This window comes from Ammospiza caudacuta, chromosome Z (assembly GCF_027887145.1).
Source record: "Ammospiza caudacuta isolate bAmmCau1 chromosome Z, bAmmCau1.pri, whole genome shotgun sequence".
In the NCBI taxonomy this organism is placed as follows: domain Eukaryota; kingdom Metazoa; phylum Chordata; class Aves; order Passeriformes; family Passerellidae; genus Ammospiza; species Ammospiza caudacuta.
This window is the reverse complement of record NC_080632.1, coordinates 22013688-22037574: the sequence shown is the minus strand read 5'-3', so window position 1 is coordinate 22037574 and position 23887 is coordinate 22013688. Positions and strand designations below refer to the sequence as shown.

The 23887-nt window shown below is 36.0% G+C and overlaps 1 protein-coding gene across 2 annotated transcripts in view; it reads left to right on the top strand.

The window, feature by feature from the left end:
* The window catches only part of LNPEP (leucyl and cystinyl aminopeptidase), a 49974-nt gene that overhangs the window by 10292 nt on the left and 15795 nt on the right, over nucleotides 1–23887 (top strand). Inside the window, exons 2-8 of one of the 2 annotated variants that reach the window (XM_058823381.1) lie at nucleotides 9865–9971; nucleotides 12096–12936; nucleotides 15314–15452; nucleotides 18018–18149; nucleotides 20298–20418; nucleotides 21040–21194; nucleotides 21525–21638. In XM_058823381.1, coding sequence (XP_058679364.1) covers nucleotides 12119–12936; nucleotides 15314–15452; nucleotides 18018–18149; nucleotides 20298–20418; nucleotides 21040–21194; nucleotides 21525–21638 — 1479 coding nt within the window. In that variant the 5' untranslated portion in view covers nucleotides 9865–9971; nucleotides 12096–12118. The remainder of the gene's footprint in view (nucleotides 1–9864; nucleotides 9972–12095; nucleotides 12937–15313; nucleotides 15453–18017; nucleotides 18150–20297; nucleotides 20419–21039; nucleotides 21195–21524; nucleotides 21639–23887) is intronic. The other variant, XM_058823380.1, reaches the window with a different exon arrangement.

Here is a 23887-nt window from a genome sequence, read left to right as displayed (position 1 = left end):
GGTGATATTTTAGAAGAACAGAAAAACAATTTTAAAAATTAATATTTGTTAGTTAAGTATTTTTTCCACTTCGAAGTTTTTTTTTCTAATTGCTTCTTCCAAAGTTTTGAGGCATTTCTTTTCAAGCTATGACCGGACAAGACATATACAGGGACAGAGCAGGGAGAGCGGGGAGTTAGAAGAGCTAAGCGAGTCTTGTATCTTTGCATGGAAACCAAGGTAAGGAAGGGGGTAGTTAAGAGTTGGTGACTGTTGCAAGCTTTGCAAGAATAAGGAACTACACTAATTCCTGTGTTAACTGCTCCTGGAAATAGGCATACAGTCCTACAGTGAGTCAGTGAATGTAGTGCTCAGAGGAGAAGTAGGAAGAGCTTGCTCACATTTTTAATTATTTAATCTTCTGGGTAGCAGCAGCTGGATGTCCAAAACTGTTGTTATGAAAGGAGAAAAAGAGAAAAGAGGAGGATGAAAAACAAAACACTGTCTGCATTATCCTCAACACTGGTATCTGGGAAAGGATAGTGGGATGTGTTGAGGGGTTGATGTACCTTCTGTTACAGGAAGTGGTGAGCTGGGTGGGGGAATAGCCCCAGTAATGCTCAGAGGGATGCTTTGTCAGTTTTAACAGCTAGGAATACAGTATGGCATCAGCAAATAAATTGAGATGGTCTACAAATTGTACAATTTACTTAATTAGATTAGATTATAGAATTTATACCTAATATTAGAAGTCCCCATGGTAAGCAATTGTTTATCAAATCATAGAATCATTTATTTTGGAAAAGACCTTTAGGATCATGGATTGCAACCACTAAGTGGTAGACTGGCAAGTCTACCACTAAACTATGTTCCTTAGTGCCGCATCCATGTGTCCTTACGTACCTCCAAGGATGATGACTCCATCACTTCACTGGCCAGCCTGTTCCAAAGCTTGATAAACCTTTTGATGAGGAAATTTTTCCTAACTTGAGGCCATTTCCTCTTGTGCTGTCATTTGCTACCTGAGAGAAGAGACCAACACCCCACCTCACTAACCTCCTTTCAGTAGGTTGGAAAGAAACTAAGTAACTTGGAAAATTCCTGTTCTACTTAAGTATGGTTTGTGGTTTTATGTGGTTTTTGTTTTTCTCCAGAATGTGTAGTTGAAATCTGGTGTAAAAATAGGAATTCCCTATATTGTATGGAAACTACTGTAAAGTTAAGTAACTTAACTCAGCATTTTGGCTCTAAATTTTCCCTTGTTATTTCAAATCACTTAGATTTAGAGTAATTTACCCATTGATAGAGTAAACAAAAAAAGAAATATCCTAAACCAGATTTAACTAAATAAGAATTAAATTTCTGGATAGAAGACATTAAATCTCTATACTGACCTCAGTTCCTTCATCATTCAGCACTGGCTCTGTGAGTTGATGAGGTAATAACTTTAACCAAAGTTCTGCTTCGTTTTTATCCCTATGAAGAGAAACTGCTTACTGATCATCATTTTTTTCCAGAAGTAACAGCAACTGAATGTTTAAGCTACACTTCTTTAGGTGTTTTGACCCCAAGCCCAGACAGTAACTCAGTCTCTCTGAGAACTGGTTATAGAAATGCAAATGGGAAAATTGCCTCCAAATTGTGGTTTTTGTTTTTCAACAAGAAATTAATTTTAGACTTCTGTTTGCTTCTTTTTTTTTTCTTTTAAATAAGCTACTCTTTACCTGTATTTTATGTATTTGAACTGCAGAAATTGTTATGAACACAGCCTGGGTATTTTCACCCAAGTTTTAAATTGGACAGCTACAAAAGCAGAGCAGCTGAAAAGTGGAAATGTCAGTAACAAATAATTTTCTGAGTGTTTTTGTTGCTCTTAGGTGGAGTTTGCATATAATGAAATTGGAAAAATGGCTCTAGGAGCCAAGAAAAAACGATCCACGAACACAAGACACTGCATGACTGTTTTGGGAGAAATTTGAGGACATCAAAATAACTGCTACATAGAGGAGAGCTCAGATGAGATGCTGTTTTCAGTTGGACTGCTGAGATTCAAAGTAGTTCCAGAAAAGATAATTGTTGAACTATCAAGTAACACCTTTATCTCTTTTTTAAACCTCTGTTTTAAAGAAGAAAAGAGAGGCCTGTGTCTTTAAGAGCTGGTATCATTAGACAGCTGGTGTTAAGCATAGCCTTTGATTTTATTTTTCTATTGTCTGCATCAGCGACTTTCAGCACCAGTGTGAAGATAAGTTTGTGCTACTTATTCTACAACTTCAAGACCTGTTGAGCCACTAGAAGCCTTTTGTGTTCAGTTAACTTTTGCTCAAACCTCTGAGCGCTGCTTCTGGTTTAACAGCTGTCACTGAAGGTGTCTGCTCTCCTGCAGCCTAAACCTGTAGGCCAAGGGTTGCCTTGGAGCAACTTACTCTAAATGCAGCTAGAGTAAGAGCAAATATCTTTAGACGAATTACAACAGTCCTGAAATAGACAGTTTGTAAACTAGGGAAAGCAATTTTAAATGAGTTAGATTTTCTTTTATAATAGAATGCTGCTTGCTCAGACTGTCCAGAAAAACTTATCAGCAAGCAGTGAATGAAAAATTCAAAACTAAGTTCTTTCAAAAGTAAATACCTCTCAGACAAAATCATATAGCAATTCTCCTAAATGTCTATAAGCACAGGTCTGATCAACTATTACTACCATTTTCTGCTAAATGTATAAAATGCCTGCCTTTTTTTTTTGCTTGATTTCAACACTTTTGTTCTTTGTTTTTTTAAATCAATCTACAGCAATCACTGTGCTGATTTTAACTGTGCTAATGTACACAATTTATCAAGTAAAAATAAGTCACTAGACCACAGCAATTAACAGTTCATACAAAAGGCAAATTTAATCCTTAAAGAATGGTTGCTAGGTAGTAGCAGGGAGCCGGCAGTACTGGGAATAATTGCATGCTGAACATGGAATATTGCTACCAAATAAGCTACAGAAACTTTCCAAGACTGTCTGTGGCATTACTGATGCTACTGAATGTTTATTTTTCAGTGTGCCTTTTTTTTTGTGTGTGCAAAGGTTGTGAGATATGGCGTCAGATTCAGTTTTTTGCTTTTGAGGGGAATGGAATTGCGTGTAAAGTCTGTCTGATTGATCATCACTTGTTTTGCATGTCTGTGACAAAAACTGTATTACATAGCTCCAGTCTGGGTCCAGTCAGTACTGTACTCCTACTGTTAAATTTTCTGATTGGGCAGAGATAGGATGCAATTCTGCTTTTCCTCTATTTGGAGATGGTCTGCTTTCAAATGTCAAAAGGTAATGCAGCTTCCGTGTACTTAGTGTTCAGGTGGATTGAGAGGCTTCAACCCATAGTTCTGGTCTTGCCATGAGCATTAAGATGACAATCGGTTCTGCGTATGAGTACATATGTTTGTTTATCCTTTTGCTTAACTGCCTTTAAAAATTCAGGCTTCATATTAATACTCAATGGTGAGAAAGCCTGGCTGTCCTTTTCCTAGCTGCTGATGCTTCAACAGTGAATTACAGTTTAAAGGTTAAATACCAGTATGGTTGCTTTTAGCCATTTGATTTAAGTGTCTTTTGTATAATTGTTCAGATTTTGAAGTGCTTGCCTGAGCAAGCAACCTGTCATAAGCTTTATTGCAGAGCGGCAGTTATTTCGGATTTGACCAGTCGGTTTTGAAATTCTGAATCTGCATTCCAAATGTGACAGAAGGCTTTTGATAGCCGGAGGTTTTCTCATTGTAAGCACTTATTTGTAGACTGAGCATTTACTGGCAGATACTGCCAGGGATCAATCAATGCCAATTATTTGTATTCTTTGAGAATTTTGTAATAAAAAATTAGATATTACCTAGTGATGAGATAATGTCATCTATGTGTTCAAATCCTATGGCAAATACCTTACAATACTGCATATAGACGGGACATAATAGACATATATGGATTTGAATAGTGCCTAAATAAGTAGGGAGGTGTGACTCTGAAAAACAAAAAAAACATATTATATGTAATGTGTTGAGGGTTTTATTCTTAAAATATTTATCTTCCACAAAACTATTGATACAAAATACTGTTAGTTTTCTAAGTTGTCACTTCTGTTTCTTGATCTTTGGTTTTTTTCTCATTTCATTTGCTGAAGTAGTTAAGTAGGGTAGAATGTTGCTTCCATCTCTGCTGGATTTTTGAAAATCATTTCTGTCGTATTAGGTTATGCAATTCATAAACAGCATTAGCTAAAGTTTCCAGCGTTATTTCATCTTTAGGTTTAGAAAGATGAAGTTTATATCTAAAAAAATGTTAATAATTAATGTTTTAAGTGTCCATTTTCAAAGTCTACCAATTCAGATGTGTAGCTGTCAATTAAACTTCTTCTTTGCTGGCCATTTTATTCTTCATCTGTTGAAAAAAGAATCTGATAGACAATTGTGTTTTACCTATACCCCTGGATGTTCTTATTTCTGTTTACTTAAAACTCTAATGCTGATCTGCAGTAATAAAAACCCTTAACTAATGATGTTTGGAACTAGTGATTTTTGGTTTCCATTGAGGAAGTGATTGCACTTTCTGAAATATTTCTCAAGTTTGGATTTCCAGTGTAGTATTTGGAATCAAATTTTCTTCAAAATGCCTTTGTATGCCAGTTTGAGTATCTGTGACAATGAATCTGTTTTAGAACTCCCCTTTGGGCTGTCCATCTCTCTTCTCTCCTCTCAGACAGCTTAGAAACAATAACCAGGACAATAGTTATGGGTGAGGATAGGTTGTAAGATTTGGAGGAAGTCTCAAGCCATGAGTCCAGCATAAGATGCACAAGTAACAGTGCATGTTCCTTTCTGTCTTCTATAAAAACATTAATATTTCACAGTTTGGAACTGGGGTGATTGATCTGCTGCTTCCTGTAAAGTAGAACTGGTGAACTGCCATAGTAAGAGCAGAGCCCAAGGATATAGTTTTAATTTTTACAATTCTGTTAAAATCATATTTTTACTAAGTAACTCAGCATAAATACATAGATTTAAGTTATATGTAGAAGTTTGGTCTAGGCTGAATTTAATTTAAAAATCCCCCAAACTTAAAAGAGATGACTGAATACCATATGCTATGTTGCTTTTCCATAGTGCTTCTATGTACTTACATGGCGCATCAACACTTCTGAAATTTAGATAGGACAGTTCAGAGATTTGGTGTATTAAATATTTCTCTGTCTCTACCCTCCTCCTATTTGAGGTTGAAGATGCAGATTTGCATCAGACAGTTCAGGAAGACAAGTGTAAACCTTTAATAGTGTTTCCAAATTTTTAGTGCCTCAGATGTCCTTAAGCACATTTTAGATGACTCTTTAATGTGAAAAATCAGAGTTTTGTTTCTACAGTCAAGTCTAGTCTTTCTAGGAAAGAAGGGAGCATTAAGATTTTTTTCTTACAGTGCCAGCCTTAGTTTGTGGAAAATATTGAGTAATTTTAAATTTATATAGAAACTAATAATAGAAACACGTAATGTTTCTGAAAGCTTTTTGAATATTCATTGTACTTTTTTCCTATAGCTAGTTTTGTTCCTTCTTGTATGCAAACTGTACAATACAAGTACATCTGGTTTTAATTGAGTCTCATATTTCATCTTGTTCTGGTCACTAGCTTGACATGACTACAGACATAAGATGTGTGAGAGAAATTTCACTAAGTAAGTGTATTTTTGGTTTCCTCTCATAAATATAGATGAGTACTGTGCTGTGAATAATGTCTTAATCTTTTCCCTAAAATAACAGATTCTGTAGCAGATATACCTATTATTTGCAAACTTTCTGGAGCCATGCCTGCACAAGTCATATTATCTCTTAAAGACTGTGCAATTGTAGCAGAAAACTGTCATGGCTAGTAGGTTCTTCTAAATTTGTGCTGTTTCTAGTTGGGTTTTTTTCAGATACAATGAGAAATTATTATTTCACTAAGCAAAATACAAATTTTAAGTTACAGTGAAAGCATTTTTTTGCTATCTAATTTTCAACCTTTGTTTTATCTTCTTTTTCTGGGAAATAGTTGTACTAAATTTACTGCTTTTGAAATGGGAGAAGGCAGTGATTCTGTATGTGTCATTATTTCTGCAGAATTCCTTCATTGGCTTTTCCAAGTGACCTACTGTTAGTACTGACAAGGACTAAACAACTTAAAGAGCAGTAGCGTTTGTTCAGTTTTGTATCCATGGCTATGTATGAGTGACTTGCTTCATTCGTAGCTACCACATTTCTTTCTGTTTGTCCCAAAGACCAAGTAAGAGAGAGAAGGTCAGGTTCCATATACTCTAACCATTCTTACTATTTTTACTGGTGAGTTAAACATACATACAAGCATGCATTTCTCTGCTGGGAGCGTGCTTACGTGCCATACACAAAATATTTGCAAGTACTCATAAGTGGTTCAGATAGTTTCTCAGAGTCCTGGAAACAGGGAATTTTATGCTGTTTGCCAAACATTAACAGTGTAGAACTAATTCTCCAATTCCTAAGTATTAGTAGAGCCTTTGTTCTTCTAGTTTTAGACTGTGTCACACAGTATTTGTGCCCAACAGCATCTTCTCCAGCTCACTTTATTGTCCTGGTGGTAAGCTCATTCATGTGTTAGGAGTAACATACTCTGATCTTAGTACCTGTGCTGAAACCTTGCAAGTGTTTCACCACTACTTCTAGCTGAGGTGGCATTTAGACAGGTAGATAAAGATAAAAAATATGTTTAAAGGGAAAAAAATCCATCTTGGAGTTGCTTTTTGCCCTGCTGAATGGATTTAACCAAAGCAACCAGGCTTTTAATAGGAGCAAATTTATGTGGTTTGTTTATGGAATTTGCTGTTTTGTCAACAGCTGTTTCTGCAGAAAAAAGGGCCAATGCTTTTAAATTTGAACATAAAAGTTATCTATGCAAAACAGTATTATAGCTCTTAATAGCTAATGGCATTGTTAAACATCTATTCCTGAAATCATTGGGCAAAATTATTCTTTGACCTACTATCAGTGAGTTGCTTGATAGCAAAACAAGTAACTTGGCTTACGGTTTTTCTGTTTTTCTTTCTTGACCCACAATGCATGGATGTCTTGTTTTGGGCAGGCTTAACTCTGCACATTCTCTCCTATTATTTATATGCAGCTGAAGTAGTTTACATTCAGTGGGAATCAGTTTTTATTCCAGTTGGTTGCCACACTTTATACCCCTTTACAAATTTGGTCTGGGTTTTGCTACTTCTGCTGGTACATGCTACCCAATAGTTGTTTTGCTCCTAGGTTATTCCAGAATTACAGAAAGGTTCTCACTTATTTTCAGTGGGAGTTTGACTGCTATAATGTGTCAGGTGTTACTGTAATTCATCTAACATTTTTTCAGTTAAAATATTTTATTATAACTTCTCGCTATTTTAAGATTGTATTGTGGTGGATTTCAGTCTCAGAAAGCAGGAACAGTCTGTCTGAATGGAATAGGATTTTTAGGATTTTTTTAGTTTTAGCCTCTTAATCAGAATTGAGAAATTGAAAAAATCCCTTTGAGGATTTTCTGCATATCTTTTAAAAAGGAATGAACTCAATTAATAGGTCACTTAGATCCATATAAGACATTTGAGTATTGAGATTTCTGCTCTGAGGTAGAATACCCAGACATGATAGACATAGACAAAAGACAACTGATTTTGTTTTGCAAGGGAAAAGTACATACTTCTAGAACTAAAAAGAGATATCAGTAGCATTACAGGAAGATACTGTCTCTGAAATATAAAGGAATAATTTCTTTCTGTATTCTGCGGAATATTTATAATGTATTCTAAAAACCAAACATCAGGAGATATTTTGTTGTTGCACACACTAAAATTCAAAACATTGTGTTGTCTATTAAACTTCAGGAAAAAAGCTTACGTTCTTCTCCTTAATGAGATTGGACCTCTTCAGACAGAATAAGCGCTGGGAGCAAATGCTAGACTAGTGTTTTACTTCAACACCTGGTTGTTCCTGTAGGATCATGTGACATGCTGAACATGAGTATTGTGGTGAAGTTGCTTCGTAAGTTTGAGGACTGATTTGTGAGAAGTGAAGAGTGTATGTTTTGCAGGAGCAAGCTGTGTGCTTGCCTTTGTGTCCTTAAGTCACTCTTTACAGCCTAGGTCACTTTATCAGAGCCTGTGGGGATTACATTGTCAAAGACCGCAGTACACGCAGCAAGCTCATTGTGCTGTTGTCTTGGCGCAAACTGCATTTGAAGTTCACATCCTAAGCATTCTGTCCTCTTCAAAGAAAATAATAGACCCAGCTTTTTACCATCCCTGAATATTGTAATGAGGAGATATCTTGCAATATATTTTTGGGAATCTGTGCTGTAGGAGGCAGCTGTAAAGAAACTTTCAGAACCATCAATTTTGAGAAAATATCTGCCTGCCCTAATTTTTTCAGTATAAGGAAGATTAGTTTTCTGGATTTGTCAATCATATAGTAGTTAACCTCACATCTTTTCTCAGAATTGTTTCTAACTGTGAGTATTCATATTATTCACCATTAAATGTGATAATAGATCATGTATTGGGGAAGATGTTTAAAATCTCTTGCTTTCAGAATAAAAATTTGTAGAAGAATTGTGTAAAATCTCTTTTGTTTGGGTATGTTTAAGCTTTTAGCTGATGTAGCTAAAAGCTTAAGCTTTTCACCTTTAGGCTCTTAGCATTTTATTAGGACTCTTTAGAGAACTGCAAGACTCACTTCCAAGATTTTTTTCTTCTACCTCCTTGTTTGCTCATACTAGACTTGTGTTTAGCAAAGATTTAGATTCAAGTTGCCATGCTTGATGGCAGATGGCTTTTGTAGCACATTTTAGCAGCTCAGATCAGTACTTCCATTATTGTGGACTCATGTGAACACAAATGTCTCTAGCTCACCTGCAGCCTCTGGCATGACAGTGGTAGTTCACTGGAACCCTGCAAGTTCTTTCCAGGTTAATTTTCCTACTCCTGAATTTATAATAATTTATCCTGTGGTATATTTGGAATATGAATTAATCTGCTTTGTATGTGTTTTAAAATGGGAATGTTTGTTGCTTGGCCATACAAGGTATGAGATGACTGTGAAATGTGATGCTTTCATGAAATGTGATGCAATCATGCTCCTCGAGATGCTTCTTATTCCGTGTGGCATGTTTCAGTTTAAGAATACTGGGGTTTTCCTCTTCATGTGGCTGTTTATCTCATATTGTAACAGCTCATGGGCTAAAATAGAAATATCATAAAAGTTCAGTTCACTCACACTATCATGTTAGCAATGCCAGTGAACTAGCAGGAAGCAAAGAGTTCAGAATTGATCTGAGTGTTAAAGTTTTAAACAAATTTTCTATGGTTCATCTCCTAAAAATGTGTTCTGTGAATAAAGAATAAAAAGACTTTTATGTCAGCATAAATAGCTCTAGTAATCTTTTGATACTTGGTCTGTGTTCTTTCCAATGGAGAGTAGTTAGTCTGGTGATGCTTTTCATATGCATTAAAGTTTTGATCTTGCAGATTTTGATTACTTCCAATTTGTGCAAATACTTCTGTAGAAATTGCCTATAACTCTTGTTTTCCTAGAAAATAATGTCTCTAGGTATTAAAACTGTGAATTGTCTTGAAGCTAACTTGTAGTTTAACTTTTCTATCTTAGTTTTAGTTTGAGATTTTTTAGTATAATTGTTTTTCACTGAAAAAGTTGTTACTACATGCATGCAACTTTGAAAATACTGTCTTTAGAAGTAATTTACTAGAGAATAAGTTCCTCAAAAAGCAAACTGTATTCTGAACCTCAGAGCTAATGAAACCTACTTTCTGCTAGATTTATGCACTTTATCTTTCTCCTCCTTCCCTCTGCAGTGCCTCCCATGTCTTCTACCTCTTTTGCTGGCCATGCAGCTGCACATGCCATGGCTGGGGTTGGAGCTGTGTACTGATTGACTGCTACCTTTTGGAGTGGTTAAGATGTGAGTCTTAATACCTGCCTTTTCTACATAGCAGATACGGATTTGGGTGTCTTCTACCAGCCGCTGGTTGTTTTGGGGTGGGATTTCATTGGGTCTTGAAGAAATTTGGTCTTGAGCCTGTTTTCAAATTCAATTGAAGCTAGTCAGCAGATTTTGAAAGCAACCAGCAGAGGCGAGTAGTCAAGAAATTATGTTAAAAGTTATAGTGAATTTTTGATTAACTGTTCTTGGAAGAAGAGGAATTGTAGAAGAGTTTCTGCTGCACAATACTTTCTTTACGCATTTTTTTCCTCCACTAGTTTGCCTATGTGTTTTCATTTCTAATTTAACTTTAGCTTTCTGTCCTCTCAGTTCTGTGTGGCTCCCAGTCTGACATGCAAGTGCATGTGTTCCAGTGTAGAAGTCATGGTGCTAGACCACTGAATGCAATCACAGCCTGAAGGCTGGCTTGTGAGCCCTGTACTGGGAAATGGCATAAGAATAGAAAATTCTGGAAGCTGCTTTTGCCTAGAGGTTGGAGCAGATGGCTTCCTGAAGTCCCTTCCAGCCTCAGATATCTTGTGATCCTCTGATCCTTTTCCTTCTTAGAGAAGGTAGATCCAAGTTTCACCAAACTCCCTGCTTTCATACATTGCTATATCTCCTGTTCAGGTTAACTAGTACATTTCTCTTACTGGATTTTCTGGGGAAGGATTTTTAAAATTTTCTTTTTACCTTATTTTAAGGCCTTTTTTTTGCTACAACTACTGAACTCCAGTTCTTCTGATTTTGTGGCCTTGAAACAGGAAGTCTTGATACATTTAGAGTGAGTGTTGAGAAACTTAGTATATCTAGTTTGAAAATATTCTTGCCATCTTTTCTTTAAAATGTTTTATTTTCACTTCTGAGATTTTCAGCCATATAGAAACTTGACTTTCATAAAATGAAAAATAAAATAAATTATACATTGGAGGAACAGTTGTATTCTAGGTTGTTTATAGATTGGCAAAATGTGCATTCTTGCCAGAAATTAATACAAGTTAGCCTACTTTATAGTAAGTTTACATGCAGAGCAAAATTCAGCTTTCTTCTTCTGGAAACAAATAATGTGGAAGATAGAGGTGTGATGTGAATATTGGTCAGTTGACTGTAGACAGGCGTGTCCAAAAGATACTAGATTAATTTCTGAACCCTTGCAGTTGGGCAAGAGTGTTTTCTAGTCCCTTGGATAGATAGAACTGTGTCTGGAGAGTGATTAGCTAAAAGATAACCTTTTGCATAAACAAAGATACGGAAGATACAATCAGAAGTTTGATCAAAATGTAACTGTATATTGTAAAAATGTGATTTTAAAATTTGGTATGAATTTCAATTCCTCATTTATATTCACTGGTCCATTATCTATTAAGGACAAATTTTATGGAGGCAAACAGTCTGATTGGCACTGATTTGACTTCTTAGGTGCGTGGATTGTTTCAAGGATTATCTTAAATGAAGATGTCAGTTGGAACTCTGACTTTTATACTGCTGTTTTTCTGTGAGAAATATTTTTATTGTTTTTGCAATAAAAATAGTTTTTTTGTGAAAAAAAAAATTTGTGAAATTTTTTTTTGTTTGTGAAAAAATTAAGTTTAAAAATGTCTAATGAGTGTGTTATTTGTGTGGCTGCCCTCACATTGGCAGATTTTCTCCTCTGCTAAAGAACTCAAAAAGTAGCATATTTGAAACACTTCTAGAACTGTATTGACTGTTGTGCTTTACTGTGCAACATAAGAAATAATCCAACTTGAAGAATTTAGTTGAGTACAAATATAATTTACTGGAGTAGAGGAAATGCAGGCAAGCCAGTGGCATCAGTGGACTGGGAGAGCAGTGCTGTGGTCTAGCTGACCTCCAGTTATGGTGTAAGATGCTTTTCATTATGCCCAAGGAGTGCATCCTTCTGAAGATACTGAAAGCAAAGTTAGTGTAGGCAGAAAAGCGTAGAAATATTTCCAGGAAACAAACTTAGGAGAGAAAATGGAAGAGATCTTGATGGTATACACTGTAAAGACGTTTCCCATTCTGTAATTCAGTGAAATTTCTTGGAGATGTTAAAATCAAGCCTGTTGTTTATGATTTAATATATGGTCATTTCTTTTTCAGATCAAATCCAGTTACCCAGGAATATGATTGAGAATAGTATGTTTGAAGAGGAGCCCGATGTGGTTGACCTGGCAAAAGAGCCTTGTTTACATCCACTGGAGTCTGATGAAGTGGAATATGAACCAAGAAGCTCTCGTCTCTTGGTGCGTGGCCTTGGAGAGCATGAAATGGATGATGATGAGGAGGATTATGAGTCATCAGCAAAATTGTTGGGGATGTCCTTCATGAACAGAAGCTCGAGTCTGCAGAATAACATGTCTGCATATAGACAAAATCCAAATGGATCATGCTCAGTTCCCTCTACGAGGACCTTAGTGGTTTGCACAGTTGTTTTTGTGATTGCATTTTCATTAATAATAGTGATTTATCTTCTTCCCAAGTGTACATTTACCAAAGAAGGCTGCCATAAAAAAAATCATACAATGGAACTAATATATCCTTTGGCAACCAATGGAAAACTATTTCCATGGGCAAAAATTAGACTTCCTCCTGATGTTGTACCACTGCACTATGATCTTGTCTTGCAGCCAAATTTAACTACTCTGAAATTTACAGGCTCCGTAAAAATAGTGGTCAACATCCTCCATGTAACTCGGAAGATTGTACTTCACAGCTCAGGACTTAATATCACCAAGGCGACAATTACTTCAGCACAAGGGCAGCAAGCAAAGCCAGTTGAATTCCTGGAATATCCATTGCATGACCAGATTGCACTCATGGCTCCGGAGGCTCTCCTTGCTGGACAGAATTACACTGTCGACATGGAATATTCATCTAATTTATCAGACACCTACTATGGTTTCTACAAAATTTCTTACAAGGATGAGAACTCTAAGCAAAGGTATGCCCACTAATACATCTTCTCTGTTCTGTCACTTCTAGATTGTGCTTTGATAACAGAAATAAAAAGGTTGCTTTTTTTATTGGACATTTTATGCAACTTATTCCCATTGAGAAAAACCAGTCTTTTATCTCTTGATTAATCTACTTGGAAAATGTCTTTCATGGATGAGTTCCTTAAGTCAGGGCAGCCTCTCCTACAGTGAAGTGTACTTCAGTGTGGAGGTTGTAGGTGGTTGTAGTGTGGCTTTTTTGGTTTGTTAAATTTTTAATTTCTCTCTTTGGAAATTCTTCCCACATTTCTTGAACCCTTAAGTCTCAAGGCAGGGACTGAGGAAACAAAGTCCTGTCCTCATAAAAAGATGCCGGGTTCAAGACCACCAGAGGAACCCAGTGGGGCCCAAAGGGATGCACCACGCAGTCGTAAGGGAATGGAGAGATGTCAGTGCCAAGACACTCTCAATCATATATGAAAAAGTCACAGCAGTCAGGCAGTCTCACATGACTGGAGAAAAGGGAAACATCACACTTACTTTTACAAAGAGTAAATTAGTGCTTTTTATCAAGATTATTAAAAATTGGCCCTCCGTCCCCACTTTAGATGGGCCTTATGTTGGTCATGTACTTAAGAGTGTTCATGCCTTTGTGGGCAAGTAACTATCCGTGCAGGTCTTCTAGAAACAGTGTGATGCAATAAAAAAGAGACAAGAAGAGCAGTGTGGGTTAGCTAAGCAACTTATTGCAGGCATTAAAAACTTGAATTCCCACGAAGTAAGCAGACGTAAGAGTGCAGTGGCCAAGTGTAGAAGGCAAACATTACCTAGATGATTGAAATTCAGTGGATTTTTTTCCTATTCTGATGTAGCTGCAGCTTTCTTTTCTGTTTGTATTTACTGTAGTAGAAAGAGAATGCTTAATTGTTCACAGAGGAAAAATACGACCTGTGAGTAGTTTTTTGAGATTTTGTCCCCCTTCAGTCCAGTGCTACCTGCTTTTGTTCAGGAAAAGGCTGTTTTAACCTGTATGTTGAACATGTTTTAACGTGTATGTTTTTCAGTAAATCCTTCCCAGATAACTCTTCAGTGATTTCATCATTTTCACTGCCTTGCCTGCCTCTTCTTTTTGCAGGGGCATTGTGTCTGTCTGTTGTCTGTAGTTTTACAAATGCAGACTACTCTGATAAGCTCTGTTGTTACTGTACTTTCTATATAAAACTCAAACTATCAATTGATTTTGGAAGAAAATATATTTTCTTTAGTTTAGTTCTACTTTCTTTTGAATATTTTTTAAATCGACACAAAAATACAAAATTACAAAATGGCAAAATAACTCACTTAGCTTGTTGCCCAAAGCAAAATATAAAATAAATAAATAGGGCCTTATTTCTATTTTTATGCACAATGGTTCTTTATTCTTTGCTTTTCTTCTGCATAATCTTGCAGTGAAACTGCATTAATTTGTCAGAGGTAAGAAAAGAGTTAGAAGTTAAAAGCAGACATCTTGTGAGTTGTCAGCACTGTGTCTTCTCAGAAAGTCTGTATATCCAAAAATGTTTGAATCATAATGCAGAACAAATAAACCACCTAAACATTTCTGGGTAGTTTGGCAGTAGGTTAAAAAAAAAAGCAAGAAAGAAAAAAACCAAAAATGTGTACCATCTTCTCCGTGTAGCACCAGTAAGTACTTCAATTAGTAGACTTGCTTAACTCTGTGTTGTCTTGCAGGTGTGAAAGTCAGAGATGCTCTCCATCAAAAGCTGTAATTTCCATGGCTAGTTAGTGTAAAAATAGTGGAGAGGGAAGATAGACTCCTGGGAAGTTGTCTTGTAATATTAATAGCTGTTGTATTAGAGACAACACAGTACATGAACTTGGACAGAATCCATCTACTAGCCAGCACAGGGAGTAGGCACACTGTTAGATGAACTGTGGGAACATCTGCAGGAAATGGCCTGGCAATTAGATGAAAAGGCTCCCTTGCAGCCCTATCTACTGCAGAGATTGAAAAATTAAATTAGCAAGCATAACTATTAAATAGTTTAATTTTTCAGTCTTCTTTTTGCTCCCTCTCTCTGGAAACTGGCTGGCTTATATTTTGGCAATTGTTTTGTAAGTGGGTTATTTCAGATGTATTCTTCTTCGTTCAGAAAGCAAAAAATAGCCAAGAAGATTACTCCTCAAATAACTATGTTACTTGAGTTTTAAAGAAAAAATTGTGAATGAAACATTTATTCTGACTGGCTCAGCCAGTCTTCAAAAAGTTATTCCCATAACAAGCTCTTAGAATGTTTGGAAGGGAAATAACTGTTCTATCGTAACTAAACTGACATTTATGCTTTTAATAATTCTTATTTTGCTCTTCTCCACTCTTCCCATTAGGTGGTTTGCAGCAACTCAGTTTGAACCTCTGGCAGCAAGGTCTGCTTTTCCATGCTTTGATGAACCAGCACTTAAAGCTACTTTTTTAATCAAGATCAGAAGGGATGAGAAACTTTCCACTCTGTCAAATATGCCAAAGGTACCTGATTTTGTAGGGGAATTTTAGTAGAGCTGCTGCCTAGGTAATCCATTTCAGTGTTTATTGCATTAATATCCAGGTGATTTACCTGAGTGGGTAAGCTATAAACTGTATGACTTTATCAACTGTTTTGTTCTCAAAGACTCGAACTTTGCAGAGAAAACACTTGTTCAATGCATTGCACAGTGTAGGATGTTACAGACAGTTGAATGACTGAAGGATTCCTGTTGGAAATTAAATGAACTATTATTTTGCAAAGGCTATGTTGTTGGTGATGTTGGTCTCAACAGCCCTTGAGGTTTGCTTTTGAGTTTTCCATGTTTGCTGCTGCTGCATATGTGCAGAGTACTGGAGTACCTTCAGCAGTAGTTTGTGTAATTAGCACCAGTCTATGTGAAAGATATGTCTGATCTTGAAGGATGTGCTTCTGTGGCTAAATGAGGGGAGGTGTGTTACGAACACAGAGTCAGCTCCAGAATGTGAATGAGGAATCTGACATTCCTTCGGCTAGAAATTTTCCGACAAAATCTTTTAGGAGCTTATCTGAATTTTATGGTGATAGTTTGTCATTATGCCTTTGACAAACTTTTATGGAAGCCTAATTCAAGTTAGACAGACGAGAAAGACTGACATTACCTAGTCTGTGTCTGAACTAGTTTTTCTCTCATCAAAACATTACCACCATTTATCATCCAGCAGAAACTCAATACTGACATTGGTCTAATCTGTAAATGAGAAAATTAGACCTTTGGTGTTTCTGGTGCATTTATGTACACTGTGCAGCTTGGGTTCCAGGAAGCTGTCTAAAGCTCAGGGTGCTGATGCAGATGCCTTGTTTTTGAAAACCAAGTAATAACTGCAACCTTATGAAACAGGTACCTTTTCACAGCGTACAAACATTTATTTGGATTTGTAATGATTCTTAGCCATACAGGAAGAAATGAACTCTGGTGGACCACTCTTCTGTTTTATGTAAAAAAGAAAGGGTGCTCACTCAATCTCCTCTGCTAGGAGCTGGGCAAGTGGTTAATGTGTTGGTCAAGCTGGTCAAGATACTAATAATGCCAAGGTTGTAGATTAGAACCCTGTGTGGGCCAATCACTTGGACTTGGATTCTGTGGTCCTTGTAGGTGCCTTCCAACTCAGAATATTTTGTAATGTGTGCAGCAGACATTGCTGAAATAATCATCTGTACCTGCGTGACCAAGAGATCTCCAAAGTAGGCCTTGTCAGCTAGTGTGTACATCACTAACTTGGCAACATACCGTGTCTTGACATGGATTAAGGCTAGAAATAAACTCTGTATTTGGGGCTGTCGAGCTACCTTTGTGGTTTTGTTTGTCCTGGTTTTGGTTTGGGTGTGTTGTTTGTTTTTTTGTTGTTTTTTTTTTAAATGAGAACAACTAATTTTTAAACCAGTTTATCTGCAGCTGCAGCAGACTTTCTTAAACAGACGGTCATCTCCTTATGAAGCAAAAGCTCTAATAAAGGCAGAAATTTATGAATTCACTAGAGAAATTGAAATATGGCATTCTGCTCATGCATAATGGTCAGTTATTATAGTGGTTATGGCTTCAAGTTTAAAAATCCATTTCTCTTTAAGGCTGACAGTTAAATTTTCAGTGACAGTTCAATGTCAAAATATTGTTTGGTTTCAAATGGTCTTGTTTAAAACTAATATTGTTGTTATTTTTTTAATGTTTGTGGATTCGAAAAATAAAATCATATATGAAGTTTCAGAATTTATAAACTGCCATCTTTCTTTCCAGACCTTTAGTATTTTGCACTATAGTGGTTTTAAAAATTTTGCTTCTTTTTATATTTCATGTTTGTGAAGGAATACATAGAAAAAAGACATATAGCATGATTTTCTAGGACTAGTATTAAAGAAAACTGCACAGACAGTAAGTTGAGGTACAGTACAGTATCTTCTGTATAGTATTTTACTGTGTGCTCAGAAAACTGGGCAGACGGTCACTTTTGTCAATGTGTTTAAGCTGGGCATCTTTTGGCTTTGAAGTAATTGGTCTTAGGTTTTCCTCAGTTTTTGAAATGCATTCTCTTTTGATTTATAAAAGTGCATCTGATTAATATTTTGTTCAATTTTAAAATAGTAAGTATGTCTGGTTACCTAGTTTTGCTGAGACTTATGGAAAGAGACTGATGTAACACCAGTGTTTTCAGTAGGGTATGCTGAAATGTGTCCCTGGTCTAGCCTAATGCTCCCTTGAATCAGTGCTGATCTATATGTTGATTTTGGATTATACTGGGATTTTAAATGCAATCCATATTAGGTTAGTTTCTCCAACAGAGTAGTAGTTTGGTAATACTGCATAATAAAACTTGACAAATAATTTTTGTATATATAAGTGTAAATGTTTCATGTCTTCCTAAACTTGTTACATTGTTGTAAGCATCATCAATCCCTCTGAAATATAACAAAAGTACAAAGATATTATATAAGTGTGCCTATAAACTGTTTGTGGCATGAAATAATTACTTAGCATTGGTTTCTTTTATGTCTTAGTGTTCTTTTGTCTGCATTAATAATAATTTCCCCTGCAGAAAGCCACTACACCTGTGACAAATGGAATTGTTCAAGATGAGTTTTTTGTGAGTTTGAAGATGAGCACCTATCTACTAGCTTTTGTTGTTGCAGACTTGAAAAACATCAGCAGGGAAACTAATGGGACTCTGGTATGTGTTTGTTTCACTTTAAGTTCTGCTTCACTCTTCCCAAGCTGACCAGACTACTAAACAAAACAAAATGATCCCCAAGCAAAATAGCAAACTCTGTCTCTTTTAAATTTATTTATCTTCTTGGTTTCATTATGCTCATCATAGGTAGGGGACAAAAGCTATATGCTGTAAAGTGGACTGAGGTGATACCAGGCTGAATACACTTTTACAACAAGGGACTCTGGGTCAGGTCTTGTTAGAAGTGGGAATTTACAAAATGCAGAATTCTTAAGAGCTTTCAGAGCCAGCAGCTTTAAACTCTTCTTTTCGATGCTTCATCTGTCAACAGTAATGTCATACAAACCAGGAGTTGTTCTGAGAATGTAAAGAAATGTGACAAGTTTCTAGAAACACCTACACATGGTTTCAACCACTGCCACAAAAATTATCAGTACCTGCCAAGATAACGTATCTGAAAAACTCATGCTCTACAGTAAAGCAAATTTAGGTGGACTTTAAAATCTGCATTTAGTCACTTATATACAGTTATTTAATTTTGTTTTTCCAAAGGTTCCAGACATCAAAGAGTAGGTCCCGCTTGAGCTTTGTCCTTTGCAAGGGTATGGCCTATTTCTGTAATGTGTGCAGTTAGAGAAACTAAAGAATAAACGTGGTAATATTAGTAGTTGTTCCTTAATCTTTTTTTAGTAAGTGCAGAAGCTTCATATAGGCAACGACTTTGGTGACTCCTTAGCGAAAACTGCCCCTTTGTGGTGAAATGTCAGAACTGCCTATGTACCAAGAAAATGCCAGAGGGAATAGTGCTAGTAGCATTGTAGAAGGAAAAGCCCTCTCTTTAGTCCCATAAATAAACACAAGTAAAGATGCAAGACAGGCTTTAATTCTGATCTAGACAAGTATTTCTAATGAAAGATTAATAGAACAGATTGTTACACTTTTTTTTTTTTTGCTTTTGTGGCTTTTATTCAGGTCTATTTGAACTGTATACTGCTGAAACCATACAGTCAGCTCTTTGAGGCAGATAACTTTTTAACTTAATAAGAATACTTCTTATTTATATTTAATTTATTATTTTTAATATCTTCTTTTTTAAAAAATGTAGTAGTATTTTAATCTTATTAAGAATACTTGCCACCATGAAGGGAGAAAGCATAAGAATACCAAATAAGGTCAGAGTTTTAGTAGGTCTAAAGTAGTCTCATGAGTGTCCAGCAGGCCAAGGAAGTCAGTAAAAAGGAAGCATATATTGGCATTTCCCAGGAAATAGAGACCCAGAATGCTTTCAGCTGTTTGTGATTGGGAGATACAAAGAATTTGAGCTTCACACAGAAGAAGTTTATTGTCATGAAAGCTTTAAGATGGTGCAGAGTTGAATTAAAGTTGCTTCATGCTTATGCTTTTGTACTCCAGGAACACTGGACTGGATTCTTATTCATATGTGCTTCATTCAAACTCTAAAATTAAAAAGTGACCTTTTCCATCTGTTTGACATGTCATTTGTTGAATTAATTTATAGCACAGGAAGAGCGACTCCTTTTTTATAGAACTGGAATATGGTTGTCCACTTATTTCTTTGTTTGTGTACGGAAGGGTGTCCTAAACATGAATGTACCTGTAACTTAATCAAACATGTTTTCTTGATACATAAGGGGGAGATTGTAACCTCTCAATTTTGATATAAATGCTTCTTACATCATGTCTAATGTGGCCATAGGGATGAGCTTTATGCCAATTTTTTTTTGAGAGAGAGAATTCTTGCAGATTATACTACTGCTATCATACTATATATAAATGCTGTCATAGACTAAAGATTGGTTGAGGCATACAAGGAAGGTCACTTAATAACTTATGAGGGATTTTAAAATTTGTGTCATGTAGACTCTTCTTGGACACATTCCTTAAAGCTCTCATCCTTGAATTGTTCTTGCATACACACAGGACAATGTCCCTGTATTTTGACCTGTTAATAGGCTCTAATAAGAAAAATCAGCTTTTTATGAGCAAGTTCATAACTACTCTATGTAATTTGTGTATGTACTTTCAATGTGTCTTACCTGTTTCAGGAACTTTGCCAGGTCCTCCTTCACTTCTAAATCTTTTGTAGCTGTAAGTTTCAAAATATTTTTTCTTCTCTGTTTGGATTAGGTATCTGTCTATGCCATACCGCAGCATCTAAACCAAGTTGGGTATGCCCTAGACACAGCAGTGAAGCTTCTGGAATTTTACCAAAAATACTTTTTTATGAAATACCCTCTTGAAAAATTAGGTAAGTTCTTTAAGACTTTTTTTTTAATTAAAAAAAAACAGAAGAAGCTCTGAACTGAGAAATGCATGGGAATTTTCATTTTTAAAAAAAGTATTACTATTATAAGATAAATAAAAAACCTAAATATATGCTTGTCCAGCTGCAGGTATTAAGTGATTCCCAGGCTGGAAAGCTTTTGTGAGCATTTGAAAACAGATTGCTTATATTTTTACATAAATTTACACAGAAGAATTTCTTCGGTGTTACTGAGCTTAGTAGTGAGGAAATTCTCAATCTGTGTACCATGTTCACAACTACAGGACCTGCAGCTTGACTCCTCTACATGCATTAGTTTGCCTGGAAAGATAGTGAAATGCAGTCTTTTAAGACACTACTTTTCAGTAGTGTACTTTTCAGGCCATCTCATTTCTATGCTACTTTTGCAGGATCCATAGGCACAGTCTTGTTAAGTTATGTCAGAGTACTGCTAGAGAAACATCATTATCAATCTATGGGGCATCTGTACTTGGGATTTGAGTGTATGTCCACACTGCAGTGTTTAAATAATTAAAATAGGTAGTCTTGAAAGATAGTATTGGTTTAACTAGCAATTTTCAAAATCTTTTTTCAAATCTTTTCCAGATCTGGTAGCAATTCCTGATTTTCAGTCTGGTGCAATGGAAAATTGGGGCTTGATCACCTTCCGAGAAACAACACTCTTATTTGACAACAACACTTCTTCAGCAAGGGATAAAAAGCTAATAACTGCAGTGATAGCACATGAGCTTGCCCATCAGGTAGTAGTCTGGGTAGTTGTTTGTTTTTTCCTTTTTAATTTCTTTGCTTTTTAAGTGCAGTTCTGTCCTTAAATTCACCCCTCCCCTCACTGCGACTGGGTAGTGCATTGTGTCTGTTTAGAAAACCTGCAGGTGTATTTTCTACAGCACAGCAGGCAGAGTTCAACTCTCATGCCATGCTTAAGGAGATGTTGCTGCAAAGGCTTCACTGTGGTTTTGACTGACCTTCATTTTACCTTACCTTCATTTTAGATAAGGTAGAGGATGGATGGAGTACTTCTTATTTGATTTTAATTCTAAGAAAATAATGATGTTTTTGGTCTTTCTTAGTGGTTTGGCAATCTAGTAACTATGGAATGGTGGAATGATCTCTGGCTGAATGAGGGATTTGCCACATTCATGGAATACTTTGCCATGGAGGAGGTTTTTCCAGAATTACGTTCAGTAAGTAATTTCTATAGTCCCATTTTCAGTACCTTCACTATTAGCTGTTTTTAAGTGCTGCCTATAAATGATTGATACGTATAAACTGATATTAAAATTTATTTTGGGCACCATTGAGATCAAGCATCTCTGCTTTTGCATTTTATCATATTGGAAGTGATAAAAGGGTTAAAAAAAAGTGATAAAGGCTTTGAGAAGGGTACATTGTTCCTGTGGGTTGTAAATTTTTTTAGCTTTTTTTTGATAGTAACCTACAGGCAGTCTGCTGTGTTTTGTGAAGGTTAAAGTGTTCTGTGCAAAATAGCAGGTGTTAAAACATGTAGATGTCTATGTATCAAATTATACCTTAAAATCTTTTTAGAAGTGCAGACATGCTGTTGAACAAGTTTGTCTACTTCTGCTTTTCCTAATAGACCTAGGAAGCATTAGGTTATTAAATATGCCTGAGGTTGCAATCACATGAAAGAAGCACAGTTGCCAGCCATGGTATAACCACATTTATTAAAAGTGTACATAGCTTTTATAATATTTTCACCATTGGATTGGAACAGTGTGAGCCTGGAAAGCCAATAGTATAATTGTTAATAAATTTGCTAACCAATTATTCAGTTCCCTAATAGCAAAATCAGACTTTTCTCTTAAAGATAAATGTTTATATAGTAGTTCTTTCTGCAAACTAGTGTGCACCTGCTGCTTGTTACATTTTTAAAAACTTTATTATATCTCTTCTGCCTTGACTGAATAGTCTTTTCTTTCTAACTAAATGCTCTTTGTTATAAGTTCCCTTAGTTTTCTTTCCCTACATGAAGTAACTCCTGTCTTCTCATCATTGTGGTACTTGCTTGTGTCTGAATCAGTTTGAATTTCACAAATGACCAGACCTGGCATAAAAATACCAAATGGTCCACCATAGAGGATTCTGGGTTACACTTAATACAAGCGCTACTCCCACAAGCACTTCTGTTTACAAATATGGCTGAAGGATAGAATCTTTCTGATATAATAATGTAGTGATTACTTACTAACTCACTCAAGTGCTAAGTGACCTAGCTTTTCAGACACTGGAAAACATGATGGATTCAAATTTGGTCTCTATTTTCCAATGGAAAGGTATCAACTGCTGCCGTAAAACTTTTTTGTCAGTGAGAATGACAGGCAGATAAACAAAGGTTAGTGGAATTAAATGTAGAGGGTAGTGGAGAGACTAATTTTTCATTCTGGGTAGAGATAGCTCCAAGTAAAGGACATACCTGAGCCCTGAAATCAACCTCTAGGAGTGTTTACGAGATTTGCCTTAGTCATGGGATTAAACACCTGATTTGCACTGAGTGTTTCCTGCCTGGTAGATATCATCATCTTCTCAGCATTCTGGAGAAGTGTGAGTTTGAGTTCTTAAATCACTGTTATTAGTATTAAGAAACTTGAGTTGCTAACCTGGTCCAGTAGAATTATTTTACAGCACTGGATGTTTCAAAACTTCTTCATTTGGTCTAGCTTGGTTGTTTAGTTGGATTGTCACCAAAAGTATGCAGCCATTCTGCTTGTTGGGGGCATATGTGCTGAGGGTGGGACAAAAAAGTAGTGTTCTTTTTTAACAAGGACACATCTAACATCTATGTACTTCATTCCAAACGCTCTCTGACAAGCTGCCTTTACGAATATCTCATTTCATTGTTTGATGGTCCTAGAATGTGTTTTGGTGAAAATAAAAGACATTACCCAGAACTTCTCCATTCAAGAAGAGTAGCCTTAACATTTTAAACTTTAACAGTTATTTTTATTGTATTTCACAGAGGGTTTTTGTGGGTTTGTTTGTTGTTATTGTTGGGGTTTTTGTTGTTTTTTTAACTCTCTACTGTACAGAGAATTGTTTGCTTGTTTGATGAAATGAAATGGACACATACCAATATGATCAACTTCTTTTCAGTGTTTGGAGTTTTCTTGTTCTGGTACCAGTGTGTTAAATTCTAATATCCCCATTCTAGAAGAAAAGAAGTAAAGAGATTTTGGTAATCACTAGATAAACAGCTGTTTACATTTTCCAAACATTATTATAATGAATAATTTCTCTAGACTTCATGACATGAAAGTCATGTTTTTGTATTCCCTACCTCCTGGAAATGAACTGAAAACAGCGGTGAAATTTGACACACACTTATTTAGAAGGTGCATTTTTGTCTAGTGCCATTGACACACTTGCCTGAGACAGGGGCTTAAAGGTCTGCATAATGATGCAAACTCAAAAGTGA